General features: G+C 38.3%; 1 protein-coding gene across 37 annotated transcripts in view; it reads left to right on the forward strand.

The window, feature by feature from the left end:
- The window catches only part of SEC31A (SEC31 homolog A, COPII coat complex component), a 76,685-nt gene that overhangs the window by 10,460 nt on the left and 44,411 nt on the right, over positions 1 to 21,814 (forward strand). For 8 of the 37 annotated variants that reach the window (XM_063610286.1, XM_063610287.1, XM_063610290.1 and 5 more), the window contains exons 2-12: positions 1,287 to 1,366; positions 2,300 to 2,423; positions 4,307 to 4,505; positions 7,346 to 7,441; positions 8,414 to 8,554; positions 11,086 to 11,228; positions 12,756 to 12,855; positions 15,854 to 16,015; positions 16,220 to 16,372; positions 18,486 to 18,722; positions 19,700 to 19,774. In XM_063610286.1, the coding sequence (XP_063466356.1) occupies positions 1,288 to 1,366; positions 2,300 to 2,423; positions 4,307 to 4,505; positions 7,346 to 7,441; positions 8,414 to 8,554; positions 11,086 to 11,228; positions 12,756 to 12,855; positions 15,854 to 16,015; positions 16,220 to 16,372; positions 18,486 to 18,722; positions 19,700 to 19,774 (1,509 nt within the window). In that variant the 5' untranslated portion in view covers position 1,287. Of the gene's footprint in view, positions 1 to 1,283; positions 1,367 to 2,299; positions 2,424 to 4,306; positions 4,506 to 7,345; positions 7,442 to 8,413; positions 8,555 to 11,085; positions 11,229 to 12,755; positions 12,856 to 15,853; positions 16,016 to 16,219; positions 16,373 to 18,485; positions 18,723 to 19,699; positions 19,775 to 20,514; positions 20,554 to 21,361; positions 21,440 to 21,814 lie in introns of all 37 variants that reach the window. The other 29 variants (XM_063610275.1, XM_063610272.1, XM_063610273.1 and 26 more) reach the window with 10 other exon arrangements.

The raw sequence follows: 21,814 nt of genomic DNA on the forward strand, positions 1-21,814 counted from the left end.
CTTACAGTGGAGTACTATGCCATTTCAATATATTTATGTAAAAATAACAAAGATCTTTAAAAAGTACATAATACTATACTGTTCTAATTTTTCCATCAAAGTAACTTTTTTTTGAGACCGAGTCTCTCTCTGTCACCCAGGCTGGAGTGCAGTGACATGATCTCAGCTCAATGTAACCTTCACCATCTGAGTTCAAGTGATTCTTCTGCTTCAGCCTCCCAAATAGCTGGGATTACAGGCGTGCACCACCACACCTGGCTAATTTTCTTGTTTTTTTAATAGAGACAGGGTTTTGCCATGTTAGCCAGGCTGGTCTTGAACTCCTGGCCTCAAGTGATCCAACCGCCTCGTCCCCCCAAAGTGCTGGGATTGCAAGCATGAGCCACCACACCTGACCCCATTAAAGTAACTTTAATGACAGAAAATATGTAAACAAGTGGTATATGGGATTATACCTTGAAGTGACCAGTTTTCTAATAATTTCTACTTTATCTTTAAAATCTGTGGGCTTATTATATTCTCTCTGTTTTAATTTTGAATTAATTTTTTAAACTGCTCTTATCATGGAGTAATCCTACTCTGGGAAGTTGCACCTTATTTATTTTTTGGCTGCTCTTACCCGTAATGTTTTGTCATCCATCCTTGTTGGATAAACACATGTGTAGCAAAGTTAATTCTTTAGGTACTACCTTATTAATTTTGTGGGCTGTTTTTCTAGACTGATTCAACTGAAGAACTGTAATCTGTAAGCAGAATAGCCCAGTATTTGTCTCAAAATAGTTTATCAAGTTTGTCTTTTTTTTTTTTTTTTTTTTTTTGAGATGGAGTCTCGCTCTTTCGCCCAGGTTGGCATGCAGTGGTGCATCTCGGCTCACTGCAAGCTCTGTCTTCCGGGTCATGCCATTCTCCTGCCTCAGCCTCCCGAGTAGCTGGGACTACAGGCACCTGCCACCACACCCGGCTAATTTTTTGTATTTTTAGTAGAGACAGGGTTTCACCGTGTTAGCCAGGATGGTCTCGATCTCCTGACCTTGTGATCTGCCCGCCTTGGCCTCCCAAAGTGCTGAGATTACAGGCATGAGCCACTGTGCCTGGCCTCAAGTTTGTCTTCTTTCTAATGAATATATCCAACGAATGACACCTAAACTGATTTGATTTATTTGCAGTTGGGCGTTACTAATGTTGTAGTGGTTTGTTCAGTATGTTACTATGTAAAATATCTGTGTTCTATGTTAGACATTCAAGTCATTCAAGTCTATTTCTTTGTAAAATATTCCCTTTAGCAGGATGAAGTTAAAGGAAGTAGACCGTACAGCCATGCAGGCATGGAGCCCTGCCCAGAATCACCCCATTTACCTAGCAACAGGTAAGTTCAAAGGAGAGAAGATAGTATGAGTTACCTAATTTCTTCTCTTCTGCATCTAGCTTATTCAGTTTAAGCTTTATCTTCTCTGGAAAGCCTCTCTCTCCCTGGCACATTACCGACATTCTATCAGCCAAGTTTAGTGTTCTTCTGTGTTCCCATAGCATTTTGATCATGATGTGTTACATCTAAAATATTTTCCTTTACAAGAATTGCATTTTATCTTTATTTCTCCAGTATTAAGCACAATAGATGGCATGTAAAAAAAACCAGTTAATATCAGTTTGAATGAAGAGCAATTTTGATGTTAGCATTTTTACATAAAAAGAAATAGTTATATCATATATCTATAAGCAGATATAGTAAATCACGGGACTTTTTTTTTTTTTTTTTGAGACGGAGTCTTGCTGTTTCGCCCAGGCTGGAATGCAGTGGCGCGATCTCTGCTCACTGCAAGCTCTGCCTCCCTGGTTCATGCCATTCTCCTGCCTCAGCCTCCCGAGTAGCTGGGACTACAGGCATCCGCCACCACACCTGGCTAATTTTCTGTATTTTTAGTAGAGATGGGGTTTCACTGTGTTAGCCAGGATGGTCTTGATCTCCTGACCTCATGATCCGCCCACCTCGGCCTCCCAAAGTGCTAGGATTACAGGCGTGAGCCACCGCGCCCAGCCCGGATCACAGGACCATTTTTACAGAGAGTTTTAAATATATACAGGCTTAAAAAATTATTTACACTACCCACTCTTATAAACATCCTCTCCTAGCCCTGTGCCAGAATCTCATTGCTATAGTAATTTAAGCATCTGCTCAATGGCATATGTGCAGCATTCATGAGCAAGAGAATGGAAAATATGCTTTTAACTTCTGTTTTGTATGGTTTCTCTGAGTCTTTTATTTTTGTGTGTATAGTTACCATAAATATATTTTCTATAGGAACATCTGCTCAGCAATTGGATGCAACATTTAGTACCAATGCTTCCCTTGAGATATTTGAATTAGACCTTTCTGATCCATCCTTGGATATGAAATCTTGTGCCACATTCTCGTCTTCTCACAGGTATGAGGTTCAGCTTTAAATTCCTGTGATTATTAATTATATATTGTTCTTGATTCCTAATTTGTCTATAATTATGCCATTATTAGAAACTACAAGGAATACCATCAAGAACATGAAATATTTTGTGAAAAAGTATGTGAGTGAATTTTTATGGAAGTAAAAGTAGTGTTTATATGTTCTATTGACTTTTTTTTTCTTTTTTTTTTTTTTTTTTTTTTTTTGAGACAGAATCTCACTTTGTAGCTCAGGCTGGAGTGCAGTGGCACGATCTCGGCTCACTGCAACCTCCACCTTCCGGGCTCAAGCAATTCTTGTGCCTCAGCCTCCCAAGTAGCTGGGATTACAGGTGCACACCACCTTGCCCAGCTAATTTTGTATCTTTAGTAGCGACAGGGTTTTGCCATGTTGGCCGGGCTGGTCTTGAACTCCTGACCTCAAGCAATCCACCCACCTCAGCCTCCCAAAGTGCTGAGATTATAGGCATGAGGAACCATGCCTGGCCAGTATGTTCTGTTGACTTTTTTATTGCTGTTATATGTAAGGTGGGAAGGAGAGGCTGTAGTTTCTAGCATTTTTTTCTGGGTTTTTTTGTGTGTGTATGTGTTGTTTTTTTTTTTTTTTTTTTTTGAGATAGAGTTTCGCTCCTGTTGCCCAGGCTGGAGTACAATGGCGCAATCTCAGCTCACCACAACCTCTGCCGCCTAGGTTCTAGCAATTCTCCTGCCTCAGCCTCCCGAGTAGCTGGGATTACAGGCATGTGCCACCACGCCTGGCTAATTTTGTATAGAGTTCTTTTTTCTATCTCCTTTATTGTGCCTGTTTACAAAAAGGTAGATGTGACTAGAAAAGGAGTAGTCATCATAAGTATTAATAGTGATTATCTCTGAATGGTAGGTTATTTTTATTTTCTTCTGTTACAATATTTAGAAATATATCTCACAGTTTTGTTGACACGATTTCTAATACACTAGGTAACTAGGTATTTGGATCATACTTTCAAGTACTTATGCCCTATTGTAATGCAGGGAAAGGATGCCTTCATTTCAGTAATAAAATAAGCTTTATTGCCTCAATATCTTAGCAGGGTTTAAAGAGATTGCTCTTTAGCTGACAGAATATAGCTCAAATCATGCAGTTTCATGGGACCACTCATATTCTTCAGAGCTGTCACAGTGGGATGGGAACCCCAGATACCTTTTGTCTAGTAGTTTTTCTGCTTACTACCATCTGTATCATCGTATACCTTTCTGCCTTCATATTTCATCTCCATTCTGGACCATATATTTTATTCTCCTATAGTAGGGGTACTTGTTATAATATAATCTTGATGTCATTTTTCTACTGTTAGAATACATTCTTTTTCTTAGAAAATTTCACATGACTCCTTTAACACCTTTGCTATTTAACAGACCACTTGTTAGTGACCCCCTTTTTTTTTTTCAGACAAAGGTCAAAGCATGAGACCCTTCTATAGTCAAATAAAGAGTATTTTTACTTTTCAAGGGAAGTGATTGATTAGCTCTATTTTACAATGAACCAGAGGCAATTTAAGAAGATTAAGTAACTTAGGGTCTCACAGTCTCTAAATGGTAAAATCATTCTTAAGCTCATATTTTTTGACACACAACTCAAGTATATTTTGTTACACTACCTTACAAGAGTTTTTACTCTTTAAGGATTACAAAATCACATATGCAAATATGAGTATAAATAAAAAATGAAATACCATTACACCAAAGTCATACATAATTACCAGGAGTGGTGGGGAAGTAATATATTTGGACTGTTTATGAAAACATTAAAAATTAAGTGTATAATTTCAATTTTTTGTCTACATTTATTTGACTTTAAGAATGAGTTATTTTATTCATTTTCTCCTGTAGGTACCACAAGTTGATTTGGGGGCCTTATAAAATGGATTCCAAAGGAGATGTCTCTGGAGTTCTGATTGCAGGTGGTGAAAATGGAAATATTATTCTCTATGATCCTTCTAAAATTATAGCTGGAGACAAGGAAGTTGTGATTGCCCAGAATGACAAGCATACTGGCCCAGTGAGAGCCTTGGATGTGAACATTTTCCAGGTAAGACTTTAACATTTATTCATAATTCTTAAACTATGTGCTGCTCATTTGAAATCAGTATATGAATCTACTATGCCTCAGTTTTGGAATTGAAAGTTAAAAAACTGTGTGGCTATACAGGTTGACGAGTGTTTGTTTAAGGAATGGTGGGTTCAGAGTTGAGATCAGGGTTAAAAATACTACCTCCATGAAAAGGATCCGGCTGATATGTTTTTTTTTTTTTTTTTTGAGACGGAGTCTCGCTCTTTCGCCAGGCTGGAGTGCAGTGGCATGATCTTGGCTCACTGCAACCTTTGCCTCCTGGGTTCAAGTGATTCTTCTGCCTCAGCCTCCCGAGTAGCTGGGATTACAGGCGCCTGCCACTATGCCCAGCTAATTTTTGTACTTTTAGTAGAGACGGGGTTTCACCATGTTGGCCAGAATGGTCTCAATCTCTTGACCTTGTGATCCACCCGCCTCGGCCTCCCAAAGTGCTGGGATTATAGACGTGAGCCACTGTGCCCGGCTGGCTGATAGGTTTAAGTCTGAAGATGTCATGCCATTTGATTAGACGTTTTATAAACATTAAGAGACCCATAGGTTGGAAACCTTGCCTTTTAAAAGTTCGTGCTAGGTCAGCATTAGGCTGGTGCTGTGATGTCCAGGTAAATTCACTGTTTTATTGAGAAATTTTATGTTTATGACAGAGATTAATACTCTATGAGATAATTAGAAATTAAATGTAATGGTCAGGCATGGTGGCTCACGCCTGTGTAATCCCAGCACTTTGAAAGGCCAAGGCAGGCAGATCACGAGGTCAGGAGTTCGAGACCAGCCTGGCCAATGTGGTGAAACCCCGTCTCTACTAAAAATGCAAAAATTAGCCGGGCGTGGTGGCAGACGTCTGTAATCCCAGCTATTTGGGAGGCTGAGGCAGGAGAATCGCTTGAACCCGGGAGGCGGAGATCGCCCAGCCTGGGCAACAAGAGCAAAACTCAAAAAAAGAAAAAAGAAATGTAATGCAGATTTAACAAATAGTCAATTAAGATGCTTTGTACTGTTGCCTTCATAAACATTTCTGGTTGTTAATTATATAAATGCACAGCTTAATAAAGATCTTAGCCTGAACAAGATGGTGAAACCCTGTCACTACAAAAAATGCAAACAATTAGCAGAACATGGTGGCACACGCCTGTAGTCTCAGCTACACGGGAGGCTGAGGAAGGTTGATGGCTTTAGCCCGGGAGGTCTAGGCTGCAGTGAGCTATGATCACACGACTGCACTCCAGCCTGAGTGACACATAGAGACCCTGTCTGGAAAAAAAAAAAAGACCTTGAGTTAATACGATACTAGATTATAACAACCAAAAATGAGTATTAAGAAAATCTTAAATAGTTCCTTTTCTTATATTATAAATAGATACTTAGGGTATAGCAATACAGAAGCTCAACTTGTTTATTTCTTTTTTGTTGTTGTTTTTTGTTTTTTGAAACAGGGTCTTGCTCCCTCTGCCAGGCTGGACTGCGGTGGCTCATAACTCACTGCAGTCTTGACCTCCTGGGCTCAAGCGAGTCTCCTGTCTCAGCCACCTGAGTAGCTGGGACTACAGGCATGAGCCACAACACCTGGCTAATTTTTGTAGAGACAGGGTTTTTTCATGTTAATCAAGCTGGTCCCGAACTCCTGGGCTCAAGCGGTCTGTCCTCCTCGGCCTCCCAAAGTGCTGTGACTACAGGCATGAGCCACTGTGCCCAGACTTCATTTTTATAGTTTGTGGTATCTGCTCTTTAGGTAACTCCTTTGTTAATTGTATTAAACAGCTGATGATTTTTAATAAAGTATTTTGTGTTATAGGTAGCTACTACCATAGAATGTCTCTCTTTTTTTTAGCTATATGCCAACTGGTAGAGAATAATTTGTAAGAGTAAATAGTAGTGGATGAAGGTCAGTATATGAAGCCCATTATCTTCCTGTACTTTATATTACAATTTCAGGTTTTTTTTGACCCTTAAGGTATGTACCAGAGAAAACCTAGAAATATTGCCACCTGGAACAAGATTGAGTGTATATGAACTAGAAATATGTGAAGAGTTATGACAAGAGATTTTACTAGTGCTGTATTGATTCAGCTCTGGAAGCTGGCTTTGAGGTATCCTGAGAAAGATGCCACAGTTTTAGGATTCAGCTTTTTCTGAAAGCAATAATTGATGACCTTTTTAATCTTATAATTAAATCTCCTTCCAGAGATGCAAAAATATAAACAGTAATCCTCACATGGTTGCATGACTGATTAAGAATTTATCCGGCCTGGTTCGGTGGCTCACGCCTGTAATGCAGGTGGATCACCTGGGTCAGGAGTTCGAGACCAGCCTGACCAACATGGAGAAACCCCGTCTCTACTAAAAATACAGAATTAGCCGGGAGTGGTGGTGCATGCCTGTAATTCTAGCTACTCGGGAGGCTGAGGCAGGAGAATCACTTGAACCCGGGAGGCAGAGGTTGTGGTGAGCTGAGATTGCACCATTGCACTCCAGCCTGGACAACAAGAGCAAAACTCCGTTTCAAAAAAAAAAAAGAATTTATCCATATAATTTTTAAAATAATATCTTGCATTAAAATTAATTTGTTCTCAGTAGACCTCTTTTGTCTTTGTTAAGTAGAATTTTATGTTTTTCTAGAAAACTTTAACTTTTGAAATAATTATGCATAATTTAGAAATTCATGCATATGTTTTTCACTTTTCAAATTAAATAGAATAATTGCGTATGCTACATCTAATATCTTTCTAGCTCTGAACTGAGTTATTCTGAATTTTCTTAACTATTCATAAGTGCTATTTAGTTATGGTTTCTTCTTGCAGACTAATCTGGTAGCTTCTGGTGCTAATGAATCTGAAATCTACATATGGGATCTAAATAATTTTGCAACCCCAATGACACCAGGAGCCAAAACACAGGTATTTTTGTGTTGATTTTGATCATTGTAATAAAAAAAGTCAAAAGTAGTTCTTCTAAACCTACTTATTTCACTTTTAAGGCTTCTCACACAAAACATATATGTTTAAAATCATTGTTTAGATGTTACTGATTTTTCTTCAGTAAAGTATTAATAAATATGTTTCTTCAAAGTATCAGTGAGTCCTTCAAGAGTAAGTATTTATTTAGTACCTACCACCTGGTAGACGCTGGTCATTGTACTAGGCATACAGTAGTAAACAAAATGAACAAAAATCCTTAATAATTGTCTTAGATATAGTATAATTATTTTTGTTCTTTGTGTGATAGTTGCTTTGTGTTTTAGCAACAACCAACCTTCTTAAAACACACTCAGACAAGACCATGGAGACAAGGTTTAAAATAAATACCTCAAGCCCTTTGCTTGTGTATTTCTATTGAGTTTGGTAACAACAGTCTTCTGTTCTTCCTTTGAGTTTCTTTATGTTGTATAGGCTATCCAACTTGAGTAGCCATTGTAACTGGCTGTAACATGTTGGCAATCTGAGAGGTAGCATGGTGATAGCATATGTACTACCATTTAGAAAGGTATTTTGCTAATGGTCTAGGCTGTAATTTTGCCCTGCCTAGTTTTCTGCCATAGTCACCAACATCTACTTTGTGGTCCATAGTCTACCTTGCAGCAGTTGCAAAGTAAAGAAACAGTACTTGGTTTATAGCAGGAATTCAATAAAATTCTTGTCGAATGAGATATTATTAAACAAGATAATACACTTGAAGTGGCATGTACCTGCATTGTAAGTCGTATAATTGTACGTGTTGAGAATATAGAGATGTAGGACTATAAAGCAAATTTGAGGAATAAATGGATCAGATTTTTAAGTAATACACTTTTCAAAATGATGGATCCAATTTTACAGTTAAATTTGATTATAATAGAGAAACAGTTTTTATTAACTGTTTTTTCCTTGTAGCCTCCAGAAGATATCAGCTGCATTGCATGGAACAGACAAGTTCAGCATATTTTAGCATCAGCCAGTCCCAGTGGCCGGGCCACTGTATGGGATCTTAGAAAAAATGAACCAATCATCAAAGTCAGTGACCATAGTAACAGAGTAAGTATGTGATTGACTTGTGATGAACATTTTGTATTTCTGCTGTAGGTATTCCTATATTTTTTGTCAGAGTTAACAACAAATCAAATTTCTGTGAAGTCAAATCCTGTTTTTTCATTAATCAGTCACATTAGGATGAATGTTTGCTTTTTTTCCTCTAAGGGAAAATCATAAAATTCCCAATAAATATGTTGGATATTATTAATGATGAAGAGAGATTGGTTAATCAAGGAACTTATTCCATGATATACTGGTTGTTTTGCTTTGCTAGCTGTTTTAAAACATTGCTGCAAATTTTTTTTTTTTTCTTGAGACGGAGTCTCGCTCTGTCACCCAGGCTGGAGGAGTACAGTGGCGCGATCTCGGCTCACTGCAACCTCTGCCTCCTGGGTTCAAGCAGTTCTCCTGCCTCAGCCTTCCGAGTAGCTGGGATTACAGGCACACGCCATCATGCCCAGCTAATTTTTGTATTTTTAGTAGAGATGGGGTTTCACCATGTTGGTCTGGCTGGTCTCGAACTCCTGACCTTGTGATCTGCCTGCCTCAGCCTCCCAAAGTGTTGGGATTACAGGCATGAGCTTCTGCGCCCGGCCATTGCAGCAACTCTTTAATTCATCTTTAGCTTTTCTTAGAATGTAAAAATTTTTCCTGCTGGGAACTTCATCACTGTGAACTTGTAATATTTGACTTCTTGGCCTCATCTCTTCCTCTGATTAGGTACTGCTAAAATGAGCTAATATATTTCCAGCACTTACCCATAGAGCAATTAAATTCTGAACCTTTTAGGTATCTTAATTTTTTTATGTCATTAGGTGCTATAAAATAATTTAGTTATAATTTGGAGCCTTTTTTTTTTGTTAATGAGTACATTGGATAGTTTGACATTTTCTAAAATAAGTTTGCCAAAAGTCAGAGCATACATATGTAATTTAAAAACAACAATAATAAAAAAAAACTATTTGGGAGAACACTTCTGCAGAGTATTGTTTTCAAGTGAATCAGGAGTTTTAAAACAGAAGTTTCAATGGAATAAACCATACCAGAAGCATTTTAGTCATTTTGTGGAACATTTAATAGAATCTGAACTTGCAGATAGTTCCTAATAATGTTAATTTATTCCATATGAAAATTTAAATGGTAGTTTTTGCTTAAGATATTTTGCCTTGATTTTTCTAATAAAATAGAGGAAAAGTGTGGGGTTTTTTTGTGTCTTGTGTGTGTGTTAATTTTTTTAAGGGTTTTTTTTTTCTTTTTTTTTTTTTTGAGATGGAGTCTCACTCTGTCACCCAGTCTGGAGTGTAGTGGTGTGATCATGGCACTGCAACCTCCGCCTCCTGGGTTCAGGCAATTCTCCTGCCTCAGCCTCCCAAGTAGCTGGGATTACAGGCGTCCGCCACCACACCTGGTGAATTTTTGTATTTTTATTAGAGATGGGGTTTCATCTTGTTGGCCAGACTGGTCTCAAACTCCTGACCTCGTGATCCGCCCGCCTTGGCCTCCCAAAGTGCTGGGATTACAGGAGTGAGCCACCACGCCCAGCCTGTATGTGTTAATCTTTTATCTGTTTTGTTTTGTTTTGTTCATTTTTCTGAAAGTATTTTAAATGTGCATAAAATGTTTTCTCTACTGCCGGGCGCAGTGGCTCAATCCTAGCACTTTGGGAGGCCAAGGTGGGCGAATTGCCTGTGCTCCGGAGTTCAAGACCAGCCTGGGCAACATGGTGAAACCCCTTCTCTACTAAAATACAAAAAATTAGCCAGGCATGGTGGTGCATACCTGTACTTCCAGCTACTGGGAAGCTGAAGCAGGAGAATCGCTTGAACCTGGGAGGCGGAGGTGGCAGTGAGCTGAGATCGTGCCACACTGCACTCCAGCCTGGGTGACAGAGCGAGACTCCATCTCAAAAAAATAAATAAAATGAAATGTTTTCTCTATACTTACAGTTTTGATAGTAAAACTCATTTTTGGTATACAGTTATTCTGACTCAGAATGGTTTTGTGTGTATCAAATAGCTGCATGAATTGAGAAAATATTCAAATATCTTACTTTTAAGACTACTGTTTAAGACTGTTCAATAAAATTTAGTAGTTTTACATTTTGTTCTGTTTTGTTGTTTAAAATAAACTAAGGCCAGGCCTGGTGGCTTATGCCTGTAATCCCAGCACTTTGGGAGGCCGAGGTGGGTGGATCATTTGAGGTCAGGAGTTCGAGACTAGCCTGGCCAACGTGGTAAAACCTCATATCTACTAAAAATACAAAAATGTGCTGGCATGGTGGCTTGCACCTGTAATCCCAGCTACTCAGGAGACTGAGGCAGGAGGATCACTTGAACCTGGGGGAGGTGGAGGTTGCAGTGAGCTGAGATGGCGCTATTGCACTCCAGCTTGGCCGACAATAAATAAATCATAAATAAAATAAGCCAAAGCTGATGTTTTTCACTATTTGTTTCAATAAAGGCATATTTCTCGTTGTAGTTTGACTTTTCATAAAGTAATTTGATTCATAAAATGTGAACCATAACTATCTGCAGATGCATTGTTCTGGGTTGGCGTGGCATCCTGATGTTGCTACTCAGATGGTCCTTGCCTCCGAGGATGACCGGTTACCAGTGATCCAGATGTGGGATCTTCGATTTGCTTCCTCTCCACTTCGTGTCCTGGAAAACCATGCCAGGTATCATGCTGCCGTCACAAAGAACTTGATTTGTTTATTTTCTGAACATGTTGGTGATGTTTTCGTGACCAGAAATACACCATAGGACACAGGAACTTTTTTTTTTTTAGACGGAGTTTTGCTGTCACTTAGGCTGGAGTGCAGTGGCAAGATCTCTGCTCACTGCAACCTCTGCCTCCCAGGTTCAGACAGTTCTCCTGCCTCAGCCTCCTGAGTAGCTGGGATTACAGGCACAAGCCACCATGCCAGCAAATTTTTATAGTTTTATAAAAATTTTATAGCTGGGATTACATGCATGTACTACCACGCCCAGCTAATGTTTATAGTTTTAGTAGAGATGGGGTTTTACTATGTTGGCCAGGCTGGTCTCAAACTTCTGACCTCAAGTGATCTGCCCGCCTTTGCCTCCCAAAGTGCTGGGATTACAGGCATGGGCCACCGTGCCAGGCTACCATAGGAACTTAATGTCAGTTATCAGTTAGTCTATGGTAAAATTGGTTTTGTTATCCATTGTTTTGCTTAAAGTCACAGTTTCTAAATTAAGTAAGGACTTACTGCAGTTAGATTTCATGCCCATCCATAGGTAAAACATTTTACTGTACCTATCTAAGCTACCTGTGTGTGTGTGTGTATGCATGTATAATCTCAATATAATTTTTATACAAATGGGATAATTTGTGCATATAGTTAGATAACTTTTTTCGTTAATCATGAATACCGTCTAATGGTAAGAAGTTGATTTCCACAAACTGATATGTATATTTTTTGAGATGGGGTCTTGCTGATTTGCCCAGGATAGAGCCACCATAGCTCACTGCAGCCGTGAGCCTCTGGGCTTAAGTAATCCTCCTGCCTTAGCTTCATGAGTATGCCTGGAACTACAGGCACACGCCACCATAACTGGCTAATTTTCAAATTTTTTGGTAGAGACAGAGTGTCATTATATTGCCCAGGTTGGTCTTGAACTCCTGGCCTCAAACAATCCTTCTGCCTTGCCCTCCCAAAGTGTACAGAATAATTTTTATCTACATATTTTCTCATTGAAAGGTGGTCTATAATTTATTGTGAAATACTCTGTTGGGCATTTGTTTTCACTTTTTTGCTGTCATACACTGCACTATATTGAACATCTATGTCTTTGTAATGATCAGATAGCATATACGTTACTAAATTGCCTCTGAAAATATTGCATTTATTTTGTTTTATTTTTGTTTGTTTTTCTTATTTTATTTTATTTTATTTTATTTTTGAGATAGAGTCTCACTCACTCTGTTGCCCAGGCTGAAGTACAGTGGCGCCATCTCAGCTCACTGCAGACTTCACCTTCCAGGTTCAAGTGATTCTCCTACCTCAGCCTCCTGAGTAGCAGGCATTACAGGTGTGAGCCAACGCGCCCGGCATTGAAACTCTTGCATTTAATTGTATTTCTGTTAACAGTGTGTGAATCTACAAAACCTAGGCAGAAATAATTGAGATTTGGTTTTCTCAAGATTAAAAATTTTCTTGTTCCTTTATGTTTTTTTATAGGGGGATTTTGGCAATTGCTTGGAGCATGGCAGATCCTGAATTGTTACTGAGCTGTGGAAAAGATGCTAAGATTCTCTGCTCCAATCCAAACACAGGAGAGGTATGGGGAGGAAATGTTTCTCAACCTTGTAGCCCTTGTAGTATGTTACTTCTGGCTACATAAGAAATTTTCTATGTGGATTCTTTAGTGGATTACTATGTGAAAAGTATGTGGAGGTGTGTGTGCAGTGTTTATTTGGCAGCAATTTTGTCAGGAACATAATCTAAGCTCAGCTTTTTAACCAGAAAAATCAGTAATTAAAATAGTATATTTTAAACTAGTAACCATCCCCTCCTCATTTCCAATAATGTGTTTATTACCTAGACTCAGAAATACTTTGATTTATTTCACATGTGGTTTATGGGAATCAGTATCTTCGATGTAGGATTGTTCAAGGTTTGCATCTTTTGCCTGCTTTACCGTTCCTGAGGATCCTGTTTCACTTCTGGAAATCGGTAGATATAGTTTTCCAATCTCTCTTCTGAATGATAAAGCAAGAATATAAATTATAGCTTTTATATTTTTACCTTTTTTATGTGAAGGTAGATTATTGCTAGTGCTTATGTAGTTTGATGGAATGCTAATAAAAATAAAGAGTGTCTTTGGTAAGTTTTCATCTAAAACAAGCCCTTTAGTTATTTGGTTTCTGATTTAAGAGTTGTGGATGTAACAATGTGAGAATATAGAATCATTAATGTTAGGGGAGACAAGAGAAAAAAATTAATAAATTTTGCTGCATATCATTTGTAGGACAAATAACAAAAATCTTAATTTTACACTGTGCCTTGCCAAGTAAATTCAAAATTCATGGAACTTACTATTCTGTTATCATTTTCTCTGTTATATAATTTAATTAGATGAATTTTTGCCTGTGATTAGTTGTGTGTGCTTGGACTTTGAAGGAAGAGACTTTTAGTACATGTTACAACTAAAAAATTGGGTTTTGTTGGCCAGGTGCAGTGGCTCATGCCTGTAATCCCAGCACTTTGGGAGGCTGAGGCGGGCAGATCATGAGGTCAGGAGATCAAGACCATCCTGGCTAACATGATGAAATCCCGTCTCTACTAAAAAAAAAAAAAAAAATACAAAAAAATTAGCCGGGAGTGGTGGCAGGCGCCTGTAGTCCCAGCTACTAGGGAGGCTGAGGCATAATGGCGTGAACCTGGGAGGCAGAGCTTGCGGTGAGCCCAGATCACGCCACTGCACTCCAGCCTGGGTGACAGAGCGAGATTCCGTCTCAAAAAATAAATAAATAAAAAATAAAAAATTGGATTTTGTTCAAATGCAAATAAAGGATAGATAAATGATCTAAGTTTTATCAAACCACATATCTTATCAAACAAAATAAATAACAAAGACATGAGCAGGCTAAATACCTTTTCAATTAATTCTATTTTTTAATAACATGAAACATTTTAAATGTCACATGGGTCGTGTGTGGTGGCTCACACCTATAATCTCAGCACTTTGGGAGGCAAGGCAGGCTGGTGAAACCCCATCTCCACAAAAAATACAAAAATTAGCTGGGTATGGTGGCGGGTTCTGTAGTCCTAGCCACTTGGGAGGCTGAGGTGGGAAGATCGCTTGAGCCCAGGAGGTCAAGACTCCAGTGAGCTGTGATTGCGCCACTGCACTCCAGCCTAGTCATCAGTGTGAGACCCTGTCTCAAAAATAAAAAAAAGAAAAAGGATAAAGAAGGTCACATGAAGCCAGAGTTAAGTTCATTTGACTTTTCGTAAAGTCCTAAGATGTTGCTTCTATGAGTAGCAGTTAACCACCATACTAACTTTGAGTTCACAATAAGCATTACATTGTAAAGGTTTCGTATAAGCCATTTTCTATTTATTTATTTATTTGTTTTAGTACTATTATTATTTTTTTGTCAGGGTCTTGCTGTGTCTCCCAAGCTGGAATGCAGTGGCACCGTGATGGGTCACTGAAACCTTGACCTCTCGGGCTCAGTCAGTCCTCCCACCTCAGCCTCCTAGATAGCAGGGACTACAGGCGTGCACCACCATTGCCTGGCCAATTTTTTGTAATTTTTTGTACAGATGGGGTTTCACCATGTTCCCCATGCTGGTCTTGAACTCCTGGGCTGAAGCAGTCTGCCCACCTCAGCCTACCAAAGTGCTAGAATTATAGGCATGAACTACCATGCCTGGCCTCATATAGGTCATTTTCTATAGTTCTTTCTCTGTCATTTCTTTTTAAAGGAAGCTGTTAATGCCGAATTCTGTTAGGATTCTGTAGTGATAGGAAGGGTGTGTATAGTACATGTTTTCCCTGTTGATTAAAAGTCAGATTTCTTAGTGAATTCTTCCTTCTCAAGATTGATTTTAAAATTTGATTCTCAAGTAACCTAAATATGGTTGTTGTTTGGGTCTTGCCAGACAAAAACAATTGGACAGGACATCACTAATCTTTTACAGTTTAAAAAGTTGGCTCTAGGCCGGGTGCGGTGGCTCACACCTATAATTCCAGCACTTTGGGAGGCCAAGGCGGGCAGATCACTTGAGGTCAGCAGTTCAAGACAAGCCTGGCCAATGTGGTGAAATGCCGTCTCTATTAAAAATGCAAAAATTAGCCGGGCATGATGATGGACACCTGTAATCCCAGCTGCTTGGGAGGCTGAGGCAGAATAGTTGCTTGAGCCCAGGAGGTGGAGGTTGCAGTGAGCTGAGGTTCCTGCCACTGCACTCCAGCCTAGGCAACAGAGCGAGACCCTGTCTCAAAAAAAAAAATGTTGCCTCTAATAGTGTGTGCTGGTCTTTCAAATGCATCCACTATTTTGAACACAGAAAAGCCTCAGTTTTTAAAATGTGTTTATTCAAATCTGATTGAAATTTTAAGTTGCATTCCTGTTAATCAGAATAGGTCATCATAATGGATCGTTCTTGCACTTTAAAAAATCGTAGTATTCTTTTTCCTGGCTAAAGATACTTTCTACAAAAAAATGTTCAATTTAGCTATACTTGTTGACTACATTAATTCAGGTGTTTTGGTTACAAAGTGGCCATACCATTTTCTGAGTTTTGTTGTTTGTTTTTTGTTGGCCTAGGTGTTATATGAACTTCCCACCAACACACAGTGGTGCTTCGATATTCAGTGGTGTCCCCGAAATCCTGCTGTCTTATCAGCTGCTTCGTTTGATGGGCGTATCAGTGTTTATTCTATCATGGGAGGAAGCACAGATGGTTTAAGACAGAAACAAGTTGACAAGGTAATAGGAAGTGTTAAAGTTTTCTATTATAATGCCTGAAAAGAGTGTGTGTTGTGTAATATTTTGAAATGACTTCACTGATTAACAATGCTGGTTAATTGGACAATTGTGACCAAAAATTTTTTTGGAGATGACTGGAAAAAAATGAAAGATAGTTTGTGTATGGTCAGATTCTCATGTTATTATTATTATTATCTTTTTTAGCTTTCATCATCTTTTGGGAATCTTGATCCCTTTGGCACAGGACAGCCCCTTCCTCCATTACAAATTCCACAGCAGACTGCTCAGCATAGTATAGTGCTGCCTCTGAAGAAGCCGCCCAAGTGGATTCGAAGGCCTGTTGGTGCTTCTTTTTCAGTAGGTGGATTTTGTTTTTATGGTCCATAGGCACAAAGGACTTTTTATACCAAAGTGTTATTATAGGGTCACTCTGATGGAAGAAATCGGGATTTAAGTTGGGATTTGAGGTGTATTTGTGGGTATTTCATCATTCAAAATGGTTTCTCTGAAAAATTGGAACCTACTCTTTTTTTCCCTTTTTAAAAAATCATGGTAAAATATACATAAAATTGATCATTTTATCCGTTTTTAAATATACAGTTCAATGGCATTAAGTATATTTACATTGTTGTTGTGTAGCCAACACTTTATATCCCTCCCCCCTCCACCCCCGTTTGTTTTTTTTTTTTTTGAGACAGTCTCACTCTGTTGTCCAGGCTGGAGTGCAGTGGCACAACCTCAGCTCACTGCAACCTCTGCCTCCTGGGTTCAAGTAATTCTCCTGCCTCAGCCTCCTGGGTAGCTGGGATTACAGGCACGCGCCACCACACCAGGATAGTTTTTGTATTTTTAGTAGAGATGGGGTTTTACCATGTTAACTGGCCTGGTCTTGAACTCCTGACCTCAGGTGATCCACCCGCCTCGGCCTCCCAAAGTGCTGGGATTACAGGCATGAGTCACTGCACCCAGCCCTCCTCCCTTTTTTTTAAATTTGTCTTCCTTGTCTCTCTCTCTCTTTCCCTCCCTCTCTCTTTGCCTCCTTCCCTCCCTTCTTTTTCTTTTCTTTTCTTTCCTCTTCTTTTTGCAGGGAGTGTCCTCCCTCCTTTTCATCCTTTTAGCTTTCTTTTTTAATTGCCAGCTTTTTTTAATTGTAAAAAATGCATAATGTAAAATTTACTATCTTAACCATTTTAAAATATACACTACAACCATTTTTAAATATGTACTACAGTAGTGTTAACTATATACACGTTGTTGTGCAACAGATCTCTAGAACTTTTTCATCTTGCAAAACTGAAACTCTGTGCCCTTGAACAACAGCTCCCCATTTCCTCTTTCCCTTGAATCCCTGGTAACCACATTCTACTTTGTTGCTAGGAGTTTTACTACTTTAAATTACTCATATAAATGGAATCATGCAGTACTTGTCTTTTTGTGGCTGGCTTATTTTACTTAGCTTAATGTCTCCAAGGTTTATCTGTGTTGTAGCATGACAGAATTTACTTCTTTTTAGAGGCCAAATAATATTGCATTGTATATATATACCACATTTTCTTTATCCATTCATTTGATGGTCATTTTGGTTGCTTCCACCTTTTGGCTATTGTGAATAAATGCTGTGGTGAACATGGGTTTGTAATTATCACTTTGGGATCCTGTTTTCAGTTTTTTGGGACATACACCCAGAAGTGGGATTGCTGGATCATAGGATGGTTCTATATTTAAGTTTTTGAAGAACCTCGATACTGTTTTATAGCAGCTTTACCATTTTACATTCTCACTAATGGTGCACAAGGGTTCTAGTTTCTCTGCATTCTCTCTAGTACTTGTTTGTTTGTTTGTTTCTTCCTTTTACATTGCTGATACTTTGCCTAATTCTTTCATGCCAGACTTCTAATAGCTTGATTTCATATTCGTTGCTTGTCTTTTCCCCTCTAATCTCTACTACATATTCCAAGATTAATCTTCCTAAAATGGACTTTTGAATATGTTTTATGTCACTCATAAGTCTGTTCTTTGGATCTACTTAATCTTCTCATCGTCCTATCTGGTCTTCTCTATCTGGGTGTATCACTTGAGGTTAGGAGTTCAAGACCAGCCTGGCCAACATGGTGAAACCCTGTCTACTAAAAATATAAAAGTTAGCCAGGCATGGTGGCCGGCACCTGTAATCCCAGCTACTCGGGAGGCTGAGGCAGGAGAATCACTTGAACCCAGGAGGCAGAGGTTGTAGTGAGCCAAGATCCCACCTTTGCACTCCAGTCTGGGTGACTAAGAGCGAAACACTGTCTCAAAAAAAAAAAAAGTACATTTCATCTAGAACAGAAATTGAAATGGTGTCAGACTGTGGCACATGAGAGGTCGTATCAACTAATTTCATCCAGATTATCTGTTTAGGCCACTTTATAAGCACTTTTTTTGGCCATATCCTTGGGTTAACCACTGAGTTTGTTCATTCTCTCTTTTACAGTTTGGAGGCAAACTGGTTACATTTGAGAATGTCAGAATGCCTTCTCATCAGGGAGCTGAGCAGCAGCAGCAGCAGCACCATGTGTTCATTAGTCAGGTTGTAACAGAAAAGGAGTTCCTCAGCCGATCAGACCAGCTTCAGCAGGCTGTGCAGTCACAAGGATTTATCAATTATTGCCAAAAAAAAATTGATGCTTCTCTGACTGAATTTGAGAAAAATGTGTGGTCCTTTTTGAAGGTAAAGTTGCTATTTAAAGCTATATTATTTCATTATCTGCAAATTTAACTGTTCCTTTATATTCTAAACCTGTCTTCCTATTAAAGAAACAATTGAAAAAGTGTGATTTCAGCAATTCGTCATGAAATTAAGAAGCCTTATAAAGAGCATACAACCTAACTTATGTCCAGAGTTTTTCCTTCTCTACTTTGAAAAGTGTAACACAAAATACATTTTTAATAAGTAAAAAAAAAAAAAAAAAAGATCTGTTTAGAGGAGAGTGACACTGTCAGCATACCTATTTTGAAGATGAGTACATAGAGTTTACTATAATGAAACAGAATATTTAATATCTATAGTAGATCTAGTTAAGGAAAATGGAAAAAGAGGAAGAGGAATAGAGGAGAGAGGTTGGAGGCATTTTTCCTTTTACTTTAAGAGGAGTTAGAATAGAATAACAAATAGAATTTCCTGGTTGGTCATTTCGCCTCCACTGGAATGTCTATTTCTTTATACAGTACTGATTTTTCAAAGGTAAAGCAGTCTTGAATAGTTAGGTTAAAGTCTAAAATTAAAGAATTTATATTTTGTAATAATTTTGGGAAAGAATTTTAGGACATAGAATATTCCACATAGTTTGAGTTTTGTATCAGTTTAACCTTTGGACATAACCTCTGGACATAAATAATTACAAAAATTAGTGTTCAAAAGTAAGCTTTATTCAACCAGGATAATTAATTACTAGTATATTTACTATTAAAAAATAACTTATTTTAAAAAAATGATTCTGGGCACATGTTCTCAGGACCTCCTGAGGCTGGGTCTCCAAATAAAAAACAAAAAAACCCACTATTCTTTGGATTCCTTCTAACAGTGAATCTTTAGAATGTAGACTTCAGATATTTTTAATAATTCTCTTTGGAATTTGATTCATTCTTATAAAAATTTGGCCTTTAAATGTAGGTCTTTGTTTTAAGAATACGTCTGTTTTTTAAAAGGTAAACTTTGAGGATGATTCTCGTGGAAAATACCTTGAACTTCTAGGATACAGAAAAGAAGATCTAGGAAAGAAGGTAAACTTTTGGGAAAGTTAGATGGCATGCTATTTATGAATCATACTTTTAAAAAATAAAGTGCTACACAGATTATCTCAAATCACCCAATAAACATTTAATAATAATTTGTGTTTGGTTGCCAGCGTTTTTTCTTTTTTCTTTTTCTTATTCTCCATCATTACCCACAGTGGTTGCCAGAGTTTTGAATACATATTGATAAATGACTATGTAACTTGTATTAGCCCTTCATCATTCTTTGGAAATGGCTAGAGTTTTCTATAGCATTGCAGGTTGTTGCATGTGTGGTAGAGGTATACTGTGCACTCTAAGTGCATATTGAAGATTAGTGCTCTTTTGATGTGAGGCAGAACTAAGATCACATCACAACCCCACTGCTTAGTGGCTATGTCTTTGCTCACTCCTTTAGAGTTTTATATTTAACTTTATTCGTAGTCTAAACTTCTTGAGGCTGTAACTTTTTTAGGCTTGTAAGAGATTGATATGAAAGTTTTACTTGCATGCCTGATGGCAAAAAATGAGGAAATAGAATGATTGTCGGATTATTTCTAACTACTTCCATGTGAAAGAAGCTAGAACCATGGAGAACCAGTTCTGCATAGCTTTTATTGTTTTTTTAAACACACTATTCCTATAAGAACTTTTGTGGATTTTCGCCAGTGAGAAGCAAGAAGTGAACATTTGCTGGATGCTCTGAAATAGAATTCCATGTAGTAGGTGAGCTGTTATTTTTATTTCAGATTGCTTTGGCCTTGAACAAAGTGGATGAAGCCAGTGTGGTAAGAAGGCCTTTAAAAGTAGCTACCTTCTAAAACTTTGGCTAGGTCATAACAAAGAAGGAAATATCATTTAAGAAATTTGTGTTTTATGCTTTATGGTATAAAAATAAATGCTTATTCTAGATATTTTAATGTTAATAATTCTCATTTTAAAATAGCATGAGCTTAGCTGGTAGAGCATTCCTTTCTCTTGACATACATATTTGAATTTTGTAAAGGAGGAAAAACAGAATTAATGACTACTCAAATACTTAAGATAAATTTTTTTTTTTTTTTGGCCAGGAAAAAAAAAATTGGTAGGAAAGAATGGGAAAGTGGGCCGGGCGTGGTGGCCCATGCCTGTAATCCCAGCACTTTGAGAGGCCGAGGTGGGTGGACCACGAGGTCAGGAGTTCAAGACCAGCCTGACCAACATGGTGAAACCCTGTCTCTACTAAAAATACAAAAATTAGCTGGGCGTGGTGGCACACGCCTGTAATCCCAGCTACTTGGGAGGCTGAGGCAGGAGAATTGCTTGAACTGGTAGGCGGAGGTTGCAGTGAGCCGAGACTGTGCCACTGAACTCCAGCCTGGGAGACAGAGTGAGACTCGGTCTCAAAAAAAAAAAAAAAAAAGAATGTGAAAGTGTTAGCAGTAATAGTTCTTTGCTTTTCCTCTAATGGTGTTTCTCAAATAAATTTACTCACTGTTGCTTCTTATGATTAAACTAGCTCTGAATGTTGTTGGTTGGGTCTTTTGTCTTCCTGGTTCACTAATAGCCTAATGCTACATTCTTCACCTTCCCCTGTAATTGTTTTGTGTACCAAAGGCTCTTAAAGACTCTGACCAAGTAGCACAGAGTGATGGGGAGGAGAGCCCTGCTGCTGAAGAGCAGCTCTTGGGAGAGGTACTTATTTTTTTTTTTCATATTATATTGGACAAATCTGTGATATTTGTGTATCTCACATTAAAATAAGGAAAATTTTCTTGACTACTTATGGCAAAATAAAGTTGAAATAAATTGTTTTCTTTGAGATGTTTAGGATAGGAATCTATTTACCTATACTGACAGAAATATCATCTCCAGACTCTAGTTCTCCAACCTTGTTTCTGGATTATATGGTTTAAAACTAAGAATTGATGTGAGATTGACATTATTTGGTCAGATGACTATTAGGATGTCAAACTGAAAAGAGATTTTATTCAGACATCCTCATTGCATTGCATGTAAAGTTAATGTTTTTCTTGGCCTATAATTTTGGGCCAACTATCAGTGGCATAG

This window comes from Symphalangus syndactylus, chromosome 10 (assembly GCF_028878055.3).
Source record: "Symphalangus syndactylus isolate Jambi chromosome 10, NHGRI_mSymSyn1-v2.1_pri, whole genome shotgun sequence".
NCBI classification, from domain to species: domain Eukaryota; kingdom Metazoa; phylum Chordata; class Mammalia; order Primates; family Hylobatidae; genus Symphalangus; species Symphalangus syndactylus.